Source organism: Charadrius vociferus, unplaced genomic scaffold, assembly GCF_000708025.1.
Source record: "Charadrius vociferus isolate BGI_N301 unplaced genomic scaffold, ASM70802v2 scaffold604, whole genome shotgun sequence".
NCBI classification, from domain to species: Eukaryota; Metazoa; Chordata; class Aves; order Charadriiformes; family Charadriidae; genus Charadrius; species Charadrius vociferus.
The window spans coordinates 721,826-742,098 of NW_009648244.1; the positions used below are offsets into that span (position 1 = coordinate 721,826).

At 36.2% G+C, this 20,273-nt stretch overlaps 1 protein-coding gene across 1 annotated transcript in view; it reads right to left on the reverse strand.

Moving 5' to 3' along the window:
* PIBF1 (progesterone immunomodulatory binding factor 1) overlaps nucleotides 1-20,273 on the reverse strand; it is an 80,838-nt gene that overhangs the window by 8,398 nt on the left and 52,167 nt on the right. The window contains exon 9 of the mRNA XM_009884211.1: nucleotides 257-422. Coding sequence (XP_009882513.1) covers nucleotides 257-422 — 166 coding nt within the window. The remainder of the gene's footprint in view (nucleotides 1-256; nucleotides 423-20,273) is intronic.

The following is a 20,273-nucleotide window of genomic DNA, read 5'->3' on the forward strand; positions in this document are numbered from 1 at the left end:
ATGAAAGAGGTACTGTCTTCAACCTCTCTCCATGAGAGATTGTTTGGCCTTCTTCCTCTCCCCTAAGTCTTTTTTTCCATTGAACTGGTCAAACTTAATAAGCTTTGTCATTAGATTCTGTTTCAACAGAATTTGGTGGATATACTAATTCAGCCACATATGTTCTTTGCTACCTTTTCCCCAAGCTTTTGCATTTTAAATTCTAATTGAAAACAGCTACGTAATGCCCCATAAAGTGTCTCTTCGTATAACATACCTCCAGCTTTCTCTGATATTTCTCACATTCCATTTGGCACTGTGAAAGATTCTTAGCTGTTTCTTGTTGCATGAGTTGAACACGTTCACTTTCAAAGGACTTTAACTTACTTTGGTGAAGAAGTTCAGCTACTTTGCTTTCTGTGCCAAGCTGCATTTGTCTATACCTAGTAGAAAAAAAACACAAACAAACAGTTTTGATGATTCAAAATAAACAAACTTAGAATACATGTTAGTTCTGTTCATTACAGGTATAAATTTCAGAAATTAATATAGTATTTTTAAGAGTTGAATAAGTATTAGTATGGTTATCTATGTAACTATTGTAACCTGTATTTGAAACATCATTAGGAAACTTCAATACTATAATGAAAACAAAACACAGTATGTGGAAAACTCAGTCCATGACTTTTCTCAATATATGATTAATGCACAATCAAGTGACAATGATTTTACAGTATACCTTATTTTTTAAAAAATGTTAGATCAACGTGAATCTCTTTCTCAGTATACAAATGTATGCACTAAAGTCTTTTCATGAGAGAGATACTAAGGAGATGTTGTCTCCCATCTTCACCACCATGTGTTATATGCGATAGGGAGAAGTGGTATTAGACATCACTGGTATCAATGGTGCACCCCTTGGGATATCCCTTTAGGATATCACAAACACCAGCTACACTGCTTCTTCCCATATCCAAAGATATCAAGAAATATCAGACCACAATGGTGTATTAATTCCCACAGTTGTTCAGAACCACAGGTCCTTCTCAAAAAGCAGAAATTAAATATATTTTTGAGAATATCACTATAAGGTAATTATAGATGACAAATAATATTCCACTTCGAAACGGACTTCATTCATTCTACTCATAATATTTAACAGGCAATCTCAAAAAAGAGGGGTAAAAAAGTTTGCTGATAGAATACTAAATTACTGTAGAAAATGAGGGTGATGTGAACAACAGTAGAAAACCTTATGAATCTTAGCATTAAATAACATATGAAATTCAAAGGAGATACATGCAAAATAAATCACGGGTTGTAAAAATTATTCTAACCATACACATAAAATGTTGAACTCCAAGCTATTTTCATTAATGATTGAGATCTTGGGTTTATACTAGATAAATCCATGAAAACTTCAGCTCAGTTTTAAATAATGGTCAAACCCAACATTTTGGGAATTACTGTGAAAACAGTAGAGAAAATACAGAGATCACAACGCCACTTTACAATTCCATGCTGTTGCCTGCATACTAAATGCTGACTACCATTCTGGTACCTCAGCTCACTAGGAATATCATAGAACTGGTAAAGCACCAGAGTAAGGTAATAAAGATTACCTTTGACAAGCAGCAACATCATGCACTTCCACAGTTGCGCTGTGTGGAAGAAATTAGTTAGGCAAGCTAGGACTCTACAGCTTGGAAAAGAGATGGCTGTAAGGAAAACGGAGAAATACAAGAGGCCTGTAACATCATGAGTGGCACAGAGCATGAGAACACCAATCAATCATTCACTGTATATTCCAACAGATGAATGAGAAGGCATCTAATAAAGCTAGCAGATGCAGAATGAAAACAAATAGAAGTTGTTCTTCACACATGAAAGCTGTGAAATTCCTGTCCATAAGATGTTGTGGATGCTAAAAATTAACACTTACTCAAGAGGATACTGAATAAACTCAGCAGAGAAATCCTTTGACAACTATTAAATGCAAGATGGTACTTCTCACACAGAAGTCACTTAACAACAAATTGTTAGAATGCCAGATAAACCTTTATTCTAACCCAACATGGCTGTTATGTTAGCTGTCATTTGTCAAATAGCAGTTTGAACACAATTCCACCCTATTTAGCACCTGATCTTTAGGTGGGATTGAAAGCATTTAACAAAAACAAGGGGATTACTTCAAATATTTTCCCCGAGGATTTCAGATGTAGGAATGTTTCTAAGTCACAAAGAGGAAGCAATTTTCACTGGAATTAACTTGAACAGAACAAACAGGTGTCATTATGATGCCCTTCACAATCACTTTGTAGACATCCGTGTATGAGTAAACAGTCCAATGCATGAATGAGACTGTTCCCACACAGGCTGCATGAACAGAGACTGGAAATTCTGCCTACTGAGCTCATGAAAAGTTCACTCTCTTTAAAACAATTTTCTTTTTCAATAGCATGACACTTGTTCTCAGAGTTACTACGCTCAAACTGCTAAATGCCAATTATCTATCTGGTTATCGACTACTGCTGTCAATTTTGCTTGTGCATGCTTTTCAAGTGCTAATACTTTAAGTATTTCATCACTGCTCCCTGACTGTATGCTCCTATTTTCATTTTACCACACAAAAATAGTTTCAGCACTCTTACATTCTCCACACTTTGTACATGATTGGCTACAGACAGGACAGTAAATCTGTTCTGCTATACACGTTGCTTACAATCCTGGGAAGACTGTTTTGTTCCAAAATGAGTAAATCTTCACAAAGATACATGCCATCCAGCCAACTGATGTGCAATGCAATACACAAATGAAGTCATATTTATTGACCTTCAACAAAAATTCTTATCTTCTGCCTTTACACAAAATAAATGGCAATGCCTTCTGGTAGACTGCTTCAGACTTGAAATTAATTTGAGGTTCAATGATCTATTCTGTACAGAGCCTAGACACTGGAATCACGTATAAACACAGGCAATGCATACTTCTTTGTACTTACTTTCTATACTTTCCAGAGAAGTTCTCTGATGATTTTTAAAGTCTACTCAATCCGCTGGGTGCTTCCAGAGCATGCTTATCAACCCGATTATAAACAGTAACTTCAGAAAAAAGTTTTGTACTTTGCATTTTGGAAATTTGCAGTAGCTTACATGTGCATGATCTGTTTTGTACTGCTAAGGTTATAAAGACTCAGTTTTCTTTTGACCTGACTACACTGTTGAGCTCACTAGTAACTCCTCCACTGTAGCACCATTCAGAGTTTCTTTGTCATATTTGCTTTTACTTGACCATAGTATCTCTGGTTTCTTGGCTACTATTTCAGCACAAGTGTGTGCGCACGTCTGTGCATAGTCATGTAACACAATGTCAAAATACATGCTTTAATCTGCCTAGATGGTCTCTAAGGGAAAACAAAAGAAAACAAAACCACCCCATGCTTTAATACTACTATTATGGCAAAAAAAAAAACAAAACCAACCAGTGGAATGAGGGTGTACAGGATTTTTCTCCATCAAGAAATTTTAGCAAACTCGATACAGTGAAAGAGTACAGGTTATTGTCTCACAGAAGAATGACGGTTGGGCAAGAATAGGAAATTACAGATCAAGTAAATGAAAAAAATGGGAAAAAATAAAAGTGTAAGAACCATAGAATGGTTTAGGTTGCAAGGGACCTTAAAGATCATCTAGTTCCAATCCCCTTATCATGGGAAGGGACACCTCCCACTAGACCACATTGCTCAAACCCCCATCCAGCCTCACCTTGAACACCTCCAGGGATGGGACCTCCACCAACTTTCCTGGGCAACTTGTTCCAGTGCCCTACCACCCTCAGAGCGAAAAATTTCTTCCTGATATCTAATCTAAATCTTCTGGTTTGAAGCCATTACCCCTCATTCTATCACTACATGCACTTCCTAAAAGTCCCTCTTGTAGGTCCCCTTCAGATATTGGAGGCTGCTATAAGGTCTCCCTGAAATGAGGTCTCAACTTCATTATGTCTCTGGGCCATTAGGATGATCAGTCAATAACACCTGAAGTTTGCTAAAGCAGAGTGATACAATGGTTATCAAAAAGGTTATTTCTACAGTAAAGTAGGAAAGACGTTTGTAAAGATGGTTTTAGGATTCTTCTATCAGAGGAGTCTGTTTTTGCAGATGGTGGGAAATTTTAATATCTGCATACAATGAGAGTAAACTGAAAGATTTCATGGTAAGATCATGTAGTCTGTATAATGAAGAAAGTATGGCAGCCAACTGTTTTTTGAATGGAGGAACTACAAGACACATCCAGCACTGCCTAATCTAATACTGTTATTCCAAGATTTCTATCATATATGTCTGTAATGTGAGATTCATTTATAAGAAGTTGGAAATGTTAAGAATCCCACAAGTACTGAGACAGCAACTCTAACCTCTTTTTACCTCTCTCTTTTACCATTGTCTATCCCGTTGACAAAACTTGAGTTGTTCATCAGTTCTCCTCAATAACTGAACAATGAATCACAGAATAGTTTGGGTTGGAAGGGACCTTTAAAGGCCATCTACTCCAACCCTCCTGCAATGAGCAGGGACATCTTCAACTAGATCATGTTGCTCAGAGCCCCATCCAACCTGACCTTGAATGTTTCCAGGGATGGGGCACCTACCACCTCTCTGGGAAACCTGTGCCAGTGTTTCACTACCCTCATCATAAAAAATTTCTTCCTTGTTATCTAGTTGAAATCTACCCTTTTTTAGTTTAAAGCCATTATCCCTTGTCCTATTGCAACAGGCACTGCTAAAAAGTTTGTCCCCATCTTTCTTATAAGCCCCCTTTAAGTATTGAAAGGCCACAACAAGGTCTCCCCAGAGGCTTCTCTTCTCCAGGCTGAACAACCCCAACTCTCTCAGCCTGTCACTAATCCCTTCATCCCTCAGCCTGTATTGATACCGGGGGTTGCCCCAACCATGAGCACGACCTTGCGCTTGGCCTTGTTGAACATCACGAGGCTCACATAGGCTCACTTCTCAAGCTTGTCCAGGTCCCTCTGGATGGCATCCCATCCCTCAGGCATGTCAACCAAACCACTCAGCCTGATGTTGTCTGAAAACTTGCTGAGGATGCACTTGATCCCACTGTCTATGTCATTGATGAAGATATTAAACAGTACTGCTCCTAGTATGGACCACTGAGGGACATGACTCATCACCAATCTCCAATCTGGACACTGAGCGACTGACCACTACCCTCTGGATGAGACCATACAACTAATTCCTCATCCACCAAACAATCCACCCATCAAAACCATACCTCTCCAATTTAGAGGGAAGGATGTTGTGATGGACCACGTCAAAGGCCTTAGAGAAGTCCAGACAGATGACATCCATAATGAAGTACATTAAAACCCAATAAATTTGTAAAATTAAGCATTCAAGAAGTAGTAAATCCTAGTATTAAGCTTGTTAATACAAAAGAATGCCAAGCAAGTAAATACTATGAAATAATAAATCTTCCAAAGGAAGTCCTACCAAGACTATACAAAACACAACACCAACCTTTTCTAATTTTGCAAACTTGGTAATACTAACCTGAGGCTCTTTAGGATACATTTTAGACATTATTTTCAAGTTTAAAAATGGAAAAAATCCTGTAAGTTGTGAAATCATCCTGACTCCAGAGACGCGTCAGTTCCAGATCTAAGATCTTTAGAGTAATTACAAAATACTCTCCTATCTGTACAAACGTCTGTGCTTTGGTTCAGTGCCAAACTTGCAGAGAAACGTAAATGCTACTAACATGTCCTCCCTAACCTGTCCTATTGCAAATCTCCCACGTCCAGCCCCAACATGTCCTCTAATGTTCCTGCCCCCCTTCCTCTCTGTCCCCAGATTTCCAATTCTATTTTCATTCTTTCTGCTTGGGGCATCTGTTTTTCTTCTCACCTGTGTTCCTAGCCTATTCTTTTTCCGTTCCTATCTTATACCCTTGCCCTCCAACTGCTGGTTTTCTTTCTCTCTGTTCCTTTGTCACCCTCACAGCTCAGCATCCTTCATCAAATCCTACCCATACTTCTTTCACCACGAGGTTCAAATCCCAGTTTAACTTCCTTACCTTTTGCAATTGAGTCTGGCTGTTAAGGCTTTCTCACTTCCAAAGAGCCCAAAGCTAAGTACAAAAGCACAAAACAGAATTTTCCTCACTTCTTCATTGTGCCACTTGGAGTAACAGCAGTCTAGATAGGCTTAAATTAAATTCAGTCATGTTACAGACTGCACATACGCTGTCCATACATGTGGCAAACTCTGAGACTCCAGTTCAAACATGGGCACTCAGAGGATCTTGTTTCCACTGGTTCTCTTTTTGATCCTCAGTACTAAAAACCGGTTGGCTTGTTTCCAAGCAATCAAAAATCTCCCACGAGTTGAGTTCACACGCTACCCACTAAGTAACTGAAAATGTAGGAAGTCTGATCCTTAGCTTCAACTGCTTTCATTGCTCAGCTTCTGAGGCACTGAACGCCAGTCTGATGCGTCATGTATCTGGCTGGTTTCATAAACTGAAAGTCTGTTTTAAAATTTATTACAAAATGGGTCAGAAAACTGTTATTCTTCATTTAAATACATGTATTTTATAGATACTGTTACACTAAATTTAGAAGCATTTTCAGTCATTTGTACTATGTATTGTTTCATTAATGTCTATCAAATATGTTAAATTATTTCTAATCTGGACTAAAATAATAATGCACTTAGTAAAAACAAATTGAAATACCTCCAACAAAAGACAGAAAAAGCTCTGAATATAATGATTAAAGAGAAGATGAAGCATGCCATCTACAAATTGTTTAAACAATGAAAAATTTGTTTGCTGAAATAGTTTTCACTTCAAATTTGTTCTCCCCAAATCACATGCTTAAAGTTTTTTCAGCACAGTACTCCTGTTTTAGATTGTTAAAAAAACCCCAGAAACATATAGCTTAAATGCTAAAGGGTAAACATGATTTAACATGCAAGTTCTTGCCAGATGTTATATTTGCCTCGTATCAAGTAATTAAACATGCATGTGGTTTAGTAAAATCTGTTTGAGAGAGAAAGCTTAGAAGCTTTGTTTAAAGCTGCTTGCTTCAAAGGAGATTTTTGTGTTTTGCAGCATTCTAAGTATTTGTCATGTATTGGCCTCTGATCCTCATTCTGTCGAAACAACTTCCTTGGAGGCAACACTTCTACATACTCTTTTGCAGTTTGTAGGAAGTGCTAGTTCAAACATCCAGATTCAGCAAGGTAAACAGCTGGTTTACACTACCTGCAGCTTCAGGACACCTAAACCCAAAATTACCTGTGCAATAAGTGGAGTTCTTCAGTATGTAGGACCCATGTATTCTCTCTACCCTAACTAGACTCATTCCCAGCATACAGTAGATTGGACACTTTTCCCTGCATTGTCCAACGAGAACATGCATACTTCCCATGTATTCTTGTGCCTTACTCTAGAGAAACAGGTTAGCTGCTGCACAGATCTTCTCACTAATGTGTAACACGACTGGAAAAGAGCAGAGTTAAAGGTGGGGCTGTAGAATTTACATATAAAAGGCACATCTTGATGAGTTACTATAAAGGTAGCTCCTTATCTTTGTGTTTACTCCACTAGAGCAGCTAGAGTGACCTAATTACCATGATGAGTATTCCATCTCTTCTAAGAATTGGAAGAATGAACATTAGTAAAGATGAGTCTGCTTTTTATATATCTGCTAAATCATGCTGACTGGCAGGGACTGAAATCCATCATTGTTTCCTTGTCTCTAGTCCATGCAATTGTGCTTCCTTTTATTTGACTCTGACCCTGTGAAACTTAAGATTCACTCCTGTACTGGGACACAGCTTCAACAGTAATGGTAGAAACTGCTTCAGCTTAGCCTAGCCTGTGCTCAGGAGTTTTATTTCAGTCATGAGAATTTCATAGTAAACCTTCACTAGGGAGTTTTCTCTCAAGCCTGGAGCAGCTCTGATGGACTTCCTGAAAATGTGCACTTACTTTTGGGCTACTGTAAAAAAGATGAGCAACTCCTGTCACGCTTTTTAAAAAAAATGAAACAGGATGTGGTTGCTACTCTGTGTTAATCCAATGCTGCTGATGCATGCTTACTTTGCTCAGTCACTTGCCTACATGGTTATTACTTGGTTTAAGTAATCAGCATCTTGATTGAGTTAACTTTTTGTTATTTGATTCCATGAAATAAACAGAAAATCTATTCAAATAACCTGACTGAACTTTATCAGTATAGAGATATTAATAACAGCATCCTTAACAAAAAGAAAGGATCTGAAGGAACCAATAGGAAATAATTCCACCGTTCCTCCTCAAAAATTGTGTTTTAGATACATAAATAGAACAGAGTCACATTGGTAATTTTAAGGAGTCTAATAGTAGTTGCTTTTCTTTTCGCCTATACACCTTAGTCAAGATGTTTATCCTTGTGTTTTCATTTATGTTTCTGTGGACGACAAATTCTAAATCTATGAAAAATTGCACAAACATGAAACACAAATCATCAGTATACATGGTTGGTCAGAGAATTCCTACCAGACCAGGTATTTCAGGAAATGTAGGCACAAAGATACCTAGTTTGCAAGTCCAAAACTGGAAATTATCGCCTGACAAGATCTCTTGAATAAAATTTAAAAATAACCCCAAAGAAAAAGATTCGTCTTTTTCAAACAGGAAGGCTATTAAATGAGTTCTCTGAAGCCTAGTGAAGAGATACCAAAGCAAATAGTTTTGCAGACTTCTAAGTACAGAATGACAATGTAAAAGGGAAACACAGTCTAGCTAAAGGATGCAGACACCAGCAGCTCTACCTCAAGCCAAAAGCAGTCAGAAAAAACTGAACAGTTGTATTGTTTCTGGCACAGCCTCGATACACTGCGCAAAGCTATCTCGTGCATCTGTGTGCACTAGCACATAAAATGGCAAAAGCCTCCAATCTTGAAAGTATGAGAAACATGTTGAACTGAGATGGGATGCACATCTGGACAAGCAGCGGAATAAGCATGATTAGATTTCTCATTGCCTAAACGACCTCTGTGCTTCAATTTTTTTTAAAATCCACTTTGAAGTGACAGATTGAAAAGGACCCCTGCTCTGCAGTATGGTTTTGTCCATTGCACTTACTTTAATCCAAGAGCAAAAAACCCTGAAGTATGTTTATAAAACCTCATTATGTCTTTACTCACAATTTCTGTGCACACTATTCTCTATTTAATTACCCATGGCATCCCAAATCATTAACTTTAATAAACCAATAGTTTTATTTCATGGTTTACTTCATTCCTTTAAAAAATTGCCACATTAACAAAGCTGAATTTTGTACTAAATCAACAAAAAGGCAAGGAATAGTAGAGAGACCTACCCCCCAATAATGTATCTTGACTAATACAGAAAATAATTAATTTAAATTGTAACCGTGAAGGGTTTTGATATGAGAAATATATAACAGACTTGAATGAAGAAAATGACAGCAACTTCCTTGCTATAAAACATTTAGACAAGAAAAGCATCAACTTTCAGTATTATTCTATACTAAATCTCAAATTTTTAACATACATATAGAATTGTCTGGCTTGATAATATTTTTCTGCTGCTCATAATTATTTTTTTAAGCTACCATACAATTTCAATAATGATTCAACGACTTACCTTCTTAAACCAAGTATTAGCTTTTCCAGAAATATTATTACTTCATGAAATTCTTTAATAATAGTAATATTTGTTTCTGGAATATAATTGAAATAAATTGCTATTGTAGCAGATGAAACATACCTTGACAGATTTGGGGGATATCAGAAGCTACAGAAATTGTTCATTACATTTTTATTATTGCACTGTAAACATTGTTTTTCATGCCTAAATAAACTTTGAAACTGTCACTTGAATTGGTTTATCCTCTTGGATAAAACATACAAAAACGTATCTTTTAAAATTCCCACTCCCACTAGTCACAGACATTATTTTTCATCAGATATTCAGTTAAATCAATATAAATATTTTCAGGTCTTTCCTGTGATTCTGGATAGAGTGATTATTACTTTCCAGGCTAATTCAGTTTTCAGTGAGTTTTCAGAGTGCCAATACCTGTGTGTAGTTTTACTTTATGTGTCTCAAATACATTTTCACGTAGCATTACCGACCCTCTCAGCTCACAACTAGCCCTTAGCTTATTTGCAGACACCCTTCATTGAATGTTCTAGAGCAGTAATTTTTCAAGACAGCAGCGGGAACAAATGTAAGACTAATAATTAAAGAAACTTGACATAACTATAACTAAACTAACAAATGTATGTGACATTCTTGAGGTAAACAATCAGTCAATATTCCCAATATGCTGTAGATCCTCTTCAGGGAATAGACTTTTTTCTTTAAGTTATCGATCCACACTAGTGCTGTCACTGTGAAAAAAGAATACTGCACCCAAATATGCACATGCATGCATAAGTATACACACATACACACAAAACCTGAACTCTGAAAGAAATCATAAAACCTTCCTTGCTAAAGCTAGTAGACATTTTGACTACTTTTAAAAAAAAAGTATCTTCAGTCACAAACTTTAAACCTCTGCAGACACTGAAAAGAAGCTACTGAAAACTTCTGATATACACATATTGGTCAAATCTAAACCATAAACGAACAAGGAGAAAGTGGTTCAAGGAAATAAACTCTCTGGGTGTTCATGTTGACAAAGTTTGTTGCCTTTTCTATTAATTTACATGATTTATATTGTGAACACATTGATCTGTAAATTGCATATAGTCGTCTTTTCTCTCCAATCCTTTCCCATTGCTACTCTTCCTACAAACTAGGTTGCATGAGCAGTTTATTAAAATTAATAAACTGCTAAAATTAATAAAATCAGAACATTAAAATTGGATTGCAAAGATATTTTGAAATAATATTATGGGTCATGCAATGGGTATACAGATATGTTGTAGTCCTATACACAAACTAGTACTGAGCAAAAGGCAATTAACCATCTTGTACAACTTTGATAAAATTTTCAGTCTCTGAGTTTACTGCAAAAAGAGTAACAAAGATAACAGTCCGAATCATGAAGTTCAAGTCACATTTTGTGCATTAGAAAGATAAAAAAATTCCACACTGTTTAAGAAAAAAAACTTAAATATGTATCAGCAATCTTATCCTCTACCTTCCACAATAGCATTTACTGTCTGCTGTTGTATATGCTGCTGTTCCTCTGATTTAATAAGAAACTCATTAAGACACTTTTAGATGTAAATATATACTTAATAAAAGGTAATTACTGTATGATTTTTAATTCCATTAATGCAAAAAGGGGAAAAGTCAATGTGAAATGACTGACAGAACAGCAGTCATATAAGTGACAACAGCAATACTGAAATATCTCTCTCCTTTTAACAAATAAAATCTATAAAACACTAAAAACACAGACAGCCACAAACGGAAGAAAAATGTTTGGAATGCCATATACCTCCTTAAAACAGTCAGAAATGAACACAAAAATTTTTAAGTTCTTAATTCCACAAATGTAACTTGCATGTAATTAATAATATCAAAACTAAAATTCACTATAAAACTATACAGTGATGAAAAAAAAGGAGCTTTTTGGATGGTCAGCAAGGAGAAATAAGAAAAGGAAATGTCATCACTGAAGCCTCCCAGAAAACGACAGGGAGAGAATCAGAAAGTAGGGACAAATATTTTGAGATGGGGCTAACTGGGAGACCATCAGACAAAGCTCCTCTGACATCTAAAAAAGAAGAGGTATATCTAAACTACTATAGTAGCAGAGAGGCTGCTCCTGCCCTTCATCTTCCCCACTGAAAGTCTGGCAGAGGAGGTCAGAAGGTTAGGGTTCAAACTGCCATAATTTAGCAAATGATTGCTATGTCATTTATATCATACATAACAGGTTTGATTTCCTGATAAGCAGAGTTCAAAGTACAGGCATACCTTGTTATCTGTCAAGGATGGGTTCCTAAAAGCGCTACAGTTAGCAATGATGGACAGCAAAGCAACTTTTCCCCTAAGAATTAATGTAATGGAGGGCCTTGGTGTTTGCAGTGACTTCAGAAATAAGCAAAATCTAAACAGAAGAGGCCAGCCCATTGCTGCATAGTTTTCCATTTATTCCCCAGTAAAATTACCCCTTAAAAACAAGATCTCAATAATGCAAATGCAAAACGGAATTACTGAATAATTCAAGTTGGAAGGGGTATCTAGTCCAAAATCCTGCTCAGATCAAGGTCAGGTATGAAATCAGACCAGGATGCTCAAAATCTTTAGCCAATTTGGTCTTGAAAACTCCCAAGAACGGAGACTGCCCACAGTAATGCTTGGCTGTAACAAAAAATTGTTTTCTTATACTAAGTCGGAATCTCCTGTTGCAACTGCTGTTCTCCTGTCCTCCTACCATGCCCTGCTGTGAAGGACCTGTTTCCATCTTCCTGGTGACCTCCTTGCAGGCACTGGGGACACTGCTGTTAAGTGCTCCAGGGTCAGACTGAACAAACCCCCTCAGCCTCTCCTCACGGGGCAAGTGCTCCAGCCCTGACCATTCTGGTGGCCCTCCACTAGATTCACTCTGGTTTATGATTATGTTTCTTGTATTGGATGTCCCAAAACTGGACATCCCTTGATGTCTTGACTATTCTCCTGCTCATACAGCCCAGGATGCTGTCAGGGTACACTGCTGGCTAATACTGAGCTTGCTGTTTACAAGAAAACATTTGTTCCCTTCAAAGACAAGCCACACATAAGATAATTTGCATTTCCTTATTAGCATTTGAACGCTACAGAAAAGCTATTAAAGTATTAAAAATCATGTACCAAAGACTACTATAATTTTACTTCCAGCAGTTGTTTTAAAATAAGTATGATACTGGAAAAATACATGGATTTCCATTTGTCTTTCAGAACTTCAAGAAACTTCCATTAAGCTGCCTGTAGGCCATCAGGCATACTTCAGTGCAACTGGGCAGTTCAGGGAAGTTTTTGTTTGAAAAGCAAAGGATGGAAAGACACGGTAATGGTAACAGCAAGCAGAGATGGGTCTTACATAATCAAAGGATACTAGAATGACTGACAGACAAGCAACAGGTAGGTGAGCATTACTGGATCTGTCTTCTTTCAAGTCTAAGATATGTGAAATACCCTTTCCGAAGCAGTGACAGTAACAGGAATGACATTAACATTACAAAGGAGACAGTGTGAGGACCTCTCATTTAAGTCATCCATATGACTTAAAAAACAAACTCATTAACTGCATTTCAGCTTTAGAGACAGCTACCAAATAATAAAATGTTGCATACTATACTAACTGTTTTGTTAAGATGTAGAGATTCACGTGTGTCATTTCCCAAATATGAAAGATATACTGCTTCTAAAAATTATTTTCTCGAACTGCACAAGTCCTTCAAATCAATAGGAGAACCTTTTGAATATATTGTAAGAACAATAAACACATTTAGACAACAACATCAATAGCATAAGAGAATATGGAAGACACTCTTACAGCCCAAAACAAAAAGGAGCTACAGTCACTTTCTGAATGTTCTTAAAGGCTTCAAGCAGAGTAATAAATGAATCCTGAACAGATACCTCACCAAGCTGTTTATGACACTAATGAAACAATCTCATTTCTCTTCATTTCTAAGCAGGAAAAACTTCAATGAATCCAAGTTTTCTATAAAGCAGCCTATCCCAATAAATTCTTCAGTTATCAAATTATCCTCTATTACCTGCTGAGGCATGTGAAAAGTTAAAATACTTCAAAAATGCAGTAACTATTTTGAAAAATAATCAGTTAACTCCAAGCTGTCTCCACTCTTGAGCATATTTACTTTCACAACATACTTCTCTATATTTTATCATTCATCTGAGCAGTTTAACAAAAATTTTATAAACAGACACAAGTTTGCCTTTATACAGCTTTTCTACTTTTTCTACTACTGAAGTTATTAATTTGAGAGAAGTATTATTGTGGGAAGCAGTTTAAAAAGAGAAGCCAAAATCCGGGTTTGAAAATAAGAAAGGGAAGTCAGAATTCATGAATTATGGGGATACTAACAGGCTTTGCAATGAAAGTTTCAAGCATACCTTCTAAGTCTTAGATGCCACATAACTATCGCCGGCTCCTGAGAGACTACAGCAAAAAGCACTGAAATTTATTTATTTTAGTGCCTACAATTCTTAGACTAATCAAGTTTTCTGTTTCTCTGCTTCCTCTAATTATGTCCAGCTCTCTTCTCCCTTCCGATGTATCTTTGTCTTAATTTTTGTATTTTCCCCCCATTTTCCCCATTCTCTCTCGCCATCTAAACAATTCTTTCTTTAGCTGAACTATCACAATCCCCGCAATAATCACATCTGAGAAATATAGTTTTCCTTCTTCTTCTTGTAGCGGACTTGAAAATAAACATTTTTCTTTCAGGTCTTTTCCCCTAATGGGACTTGTAGGCAAGACAATCCTGATCTCCAAATATTCCCTGTCGCAAGTGAATACCTGCAGACTATAACCTTTTCTTTTTAACTTTTAGATCGTAGCATGTCGAAGGAGACTCCTTTTTACTGTGGAATAGAAAGAAAAAGCTCCTACTACTCTGTCTGTTCAGTGCTTGTATCATTTAATTCCTGTCATCATCCATTCCTTCTGCTAGGAGCCCCAGAATATGACTACATCTATCATGCAACTAACAAAGCAAGTGAAGATGCAATTCTTGTACTCACTGAACAGCAGACAGAAAGTTCCCTATAGCATAGCCATATTGTTAACATTAACTCCTTTGATAAAAGTGAAGTAACCCATTCACTGAACAGGATGTTAAAACATGGGTTTAACCCTTTGAATTCTTATGGTTTACAAGAAATACTTTCATCGAATAGGTACTTAGAGACAAGAAAAGTTAATTTTCCTTTAAAATTTGAAGAATCACCCCTTGCACTTCAGTCTGACCATGCTGGTTAAGAGTTTTGTGTGAATACTTAGGTCATGACTGAAAAACAGTTTAGTTACTACTGTACTTCAGTTAACCTTACTTTGTGTGATGTGTAATTCTTTTGCCTTCCTTACAAGAAGGTTTAAGTAGATGGAGGTGTTTAATATTTTTCCATAGTATTTTAAACTCTTTTCCACTCTCAGCTCCATTCTCAGCATTCCATTCTTCAAGTGCGTTAGTGTGAACCAGGTTGGAACCAGATTCTAAGCTTAATCTAAAATCATTTAATAGGCTAATAGTTCAACTTGCCTTAAGTTAAAATGGAGTCAGTCTTTCAGAAAACAAGAAAATCTGCTTAATGTCAGCTGTTCTTGAAGTTGCAATGTTTATAGGTACATGACACTGAGGTGTTCATGTCTTAGCAACACTAATGGAGCACGCGGTCTAATACTTCGATTGCTGTTATATAAATGGGATGGAGTTTGGCCCATATTTTCACTTCTTCCCAATCTCAGAATTCCTGGTAACCATAAATGGATATTTAAAGGCAAGCAATAAAGAGGCTGCCCTGTGAGCGTGGATATAGAAAACACACCTTGAAGAACAGTTATAGGCTGGATGTGGCCCTGGGCAACCTGGTCTAGTGAGAGGTGTCCCTGCCCATGGCAGGGGGGTTAGAACTCAATGATCTTCAAGGTCCCTTCCAGCCTAAACCATTCTATGATTCTATGACATCCACGCCGTATTCCCCACAAAACCACCATAAGTATGGGTAGGGAATCTCTAGTAAGAACTGCAGAATCTTGAAAGCAACATAAAGCATAAGGGTTTCAGGAGTTAAAACACAGTAGTGGAAATCTCAGGGGTCAACTCGTGCTGGGAACCATCAGTACGACACAGGGTCTACTAGATTAGGATTACAAACACTAGAGCTTTTTCATCCAGCAAGAAAGCTCTGAGACATCAAAGTTCTCTAGGATCAGTCTGCTACATTCAAAGTATTTAAAAGTTTTGAGTCTATTAACATCAACTGAAAGCATGTCAGCACTACAAGCAGTGTAGAACTTCACTGCAGAAGAATGAGGGAAAGAAATTCTTCTTGTTGCCTGGCACAGTTAAGGGGCCAAACATTTCAAACTACAGTATGTAATGAAGCACCAGTCCCATTACCTCAAAAACGGTCAGCAATCTAGCATTAAAATAAGTCAAGAAGCTGACTGACTCAGCCACACACACGTTAACAAATACTTCCTCCTATCAGGCTACCCAATGCCTGTGATGAGTAGGAAAACTCTACTTCTGACATCTGGCAGTCGTCCTGGTAGGGGAGGGATCTGAGGCTTACATGACAAATCTGACCCAATTTCAAAGCTAAATTTTCAAAGAATACCAGCAGTCCCCTCAACTTCCATGTAGAAAGTCTTATCATAAAAAAAAAAAACCAATTTTATTAGTTTTATTTCCATTAGCAGAATACCCACTGTTACAGGGTTTTGGGGATTTACTGTACAGATGATTCTGGTCAGCAAAAGCAACATCGGAAAAACACTCAGCAGCTTTCCTAGCTAGGAAATAAAAAAAAAAAAAATTCTTTTCAAATTCATTCCTGATTTATCCAAATTTGAAGAAAGATTTACACTTACTTCCTGTCAGCGTCTAAGGTAAAATGACCAATCTTGTGTTATCTCCAAGTTCTTTGAAAATAGTTCTTAAATCAACACTCATCAATTTAATTCTCTTTTAACTGGGAATAAGTGATCCTATTTACTAATGTGTTCAACACTCCTGTCAGTTGAACGAATTCCATTTGATCAGTTATTCCTAAAGCGAGGAGATCGCATTTTGACTCTTGCTAGTAAATTATATGAAAATAGCATCACACCATCATTATTCATATAATGATACTGAACTTACAGGCAGCAGACTTAGTGAATATTTTTTCCTGTTTTTAAGTTCTAGGGACACGGAATTGTAAACTGTCCTCCAGAGTGAAGCTTAAGTCTTACATCAGCAGATGGTCACTGTCATGGGAGTGAATATCTCAGCAAGTGAAGATCAAAAACACTAACTCAAAACAGGACCTCCATCCAGGTTTCCTGTTTTTGTCAAGGAGCTCACAGACTTTTTCAGAAGAAGGTATCTTTCTGAAATTTTTAATAACAGGTTTTTTTTTGGTCAGTGTTTTGGACCTTTCAAGAAATGTTCATTTTCCCTTTTTAAAGCAGATTAAGCAAAAAACACGAGAGTCAAATTTGAGAAAGTTACCTTCTATGAGAAAGCTACCAGTGGAGGTGACACCCGTGGAGACGTGAAGAAAAAGCAGAAATCACAGTATAGCTCTGGACCTTAATGCTCTGTATCCTCAGCTTCATGTTGAAAGGGACTAAGCAGGAGAATGTAGGACTGTTGATTATATGCATGAATACTGATAAACAAAGGAAAGTGTCCTTCGACTCGAGTATGTGAATGCACATATGTGGAGACATATACCTAAGGGAATCAGTATTTCATTAAAAAGTTGTTACTTCTGTTTGAATGCTGCTAAGATTTGCAACTCTCTTGGCCACAGCAAGTTATCAAAAAGCAGTCTGGGCTTTCAATAATGAAGAGCATTTTCCAAGACTCCAGTCAATATATAAGCTAAGCAGAACAGTAAATTAGTCTTCACTTCGTTTTGTGCTGAATCTAGTAACAGTATATGAGCAGACTAGTATAAAGCTAGATCAGGTACATTCAAACCAACAATGAACTGTGTATACGTAGTCTTAGATATAAGCAAAAGTAACCACAGAGATCAGCTCTTTGACCCACATAAAACACAGGACTTTCTTAAATTAATTCTTGTTGGAATTGAAATATGTAGGTAAGAGTAAAGAATAACTGCTTTGAGAGAACAGTATTTTAGATATGTGTCAATTCTAAACAGGGATTATTTTGAAGTGGCCTGTGGCTTAAACTGTTAGAACTATTTTCTTTGAACCTTCAAGGGAAATTTGCCCCTTCAAAGTAATAAAACATATCAAGCTAATTCAACTCTGCCTGTAACACCAATACTGGGAAGATACAGAATATTTAGCATTTTATCCCACCTTAAAACTGCTTCCTCAAAATAGAAGAAATTGTTCTTTATGAATCTCTGTTCCCTAGCCACACAATGTAACACAATTAAACAGAATTTGCTTGTTTATATAAAATATAAACTCTTTTTAAAGCCAAATAAATTATTGGTTATTTGCCATTTACCACCACACACAAAACTATAAATTAATCAAAGAATAAAATTTGTTACAACTGCAGAATCATACCTTTTTCACCCATTATAGATGTTTTGATTTACTTTCTCAGTGACACGAAATACCTTTCCCAAGTTTCCTTACTGGACTGTAAAGAATCACTTGCAGATTTGTAAAGTTAATGACTTTGACAGATTTGAGAAGTTATTACTTCTATGCCATGTGTAGGGACTTGTTTTTTTTTTTCAGTTCAGAACAACTATTTTTCTTATTTAAGTAAAGCCATACACATTTTTAGGATTTTAGGAATCAAAATTGTCATCACTTTAGTGCAATACTGTGTGCCAGGATTTTTGGTGCATTGTACTACACTGTTGAGTCTGTGCTATTACCTCTCTTGTGTGTATTAAAGCTATACATAGCATTATTATACATGATGCTATATAATCCAGTACTTGTCTTATTAATACTTTTCCTTTATTTTTCAAATTTCCATTTACTCTCTTATCTTATATTCTTGCTAAAAATGACAATCAATTTCTCATGTGAATTATTCTCTGTAGCACACGGAATTAATTTTAAGACTGTAGCTGATCACGTCAATGTTAAAATAGGACAAATATGTTGCTTTGGCACAGTAAAGTCAAATCCAGGCCACAAAAGTTTGGATTATGTACAGACAACTCCCCTCTTCACCATTCCTTAGTATGCTATCATTTACACATACTCTACAATATGAAAATACAAACAATAATACAAAATCTTGCAAATATATTTACTTAAAACAAGGAATACAAGAAATTAGGCACATTTGAAATTAATAAAAGCAGAGACCAGAAGTATTTCTTTCATTCAGATATTGCAGATTTACTAAATTGGAACATAATCCTTGACAGTTAGTAAAACCAACATCCACACCTCAAGTACCTTTAACTCCAGTTTAGATAAAGGCATCTTAAATTAATTTTCTCTACTTTGACCTAAGTTAACTACTGTTTGAGTGTTTTTCTAAAACACCATATTTCTCAGCTGTAACAGCATCTGTCATTCTTGGCTTGGAAGCAAGCTCTTGTATGAATGTGAGCTATCTTTTTTTGCTTCTTTAGAAATGCAGGGTATGTTCAACAACTGTACTATGGACCTATAGGAATCTAAAGCATGTGTTCAAAGTAATTCAATGCATGTCTCAGATCATGATCAAATATGGTATGCAATATGATTAATAAAATAAACAGCATATGCAGTATTCGGTACTCTTAAGACAGAAAATAGGACTGTAAACTTTGCAGAGATGAAAGCAATTAAAATAGACACTAGAAGGAGAATTATAACTTGAATACTCATTTATTTGTATGGATTTAAAACAGAAAAGCCTATTGCTATTGCAAATATTTTTGTCAGATTTCATACTTAAATTACAACAACAAAAGTAACCATACTTAGTGTTCTGGTACTATTCTCCTATGAACTCAAATCACCACAGTTTTAATGGCATTTACAGATCCCATTCTACATTTCTCACTGACTTCAAATTAGTTTATACAGCTTCAAAAAAAAAAAAAAGAAATGTAGTGGTTGGGACTGTTCAAAAGAATATGAAATAGCAAAATAGATCTTAAAAAAAAAGAGACCATTTGACATAGAAGTGACTCAAGAAGAGAAAAGAAACTTTTCTACAGTACTATTTAAAATATGTTTCTTTCACTCTCTGTGATTAAGAAATCATGCTGCCATTTTTTTTTACCACTGAGTTTGAATAGTAGAATTATGTGTCTGTTTTATGGATTGTATTAAAAAAAGATCTTTTTCTTGAGGCCTTCTCAAAATATCATTAGTTATATAAGTATTGTTAGTTCTCAAATTATTATCATTATTAGCATGCAATGAAGACGACATTTCTGAAACTGTAATGTGAAAAAATGACAAAAATAGCAAAGAGGTCTTGAGCACAATTCAGTTGGTAGGGCTAGAACTCAGATTTTTCTCAAGATCTAGAAAACCATTTATATGCATCAGTGTCATATAGGCAAAACTATTCTTTCATTTGGCACAATCACATTTCACTTACATTTTAAAATTTCTTTTTCTTATTTTAGAAGATCTTCCTT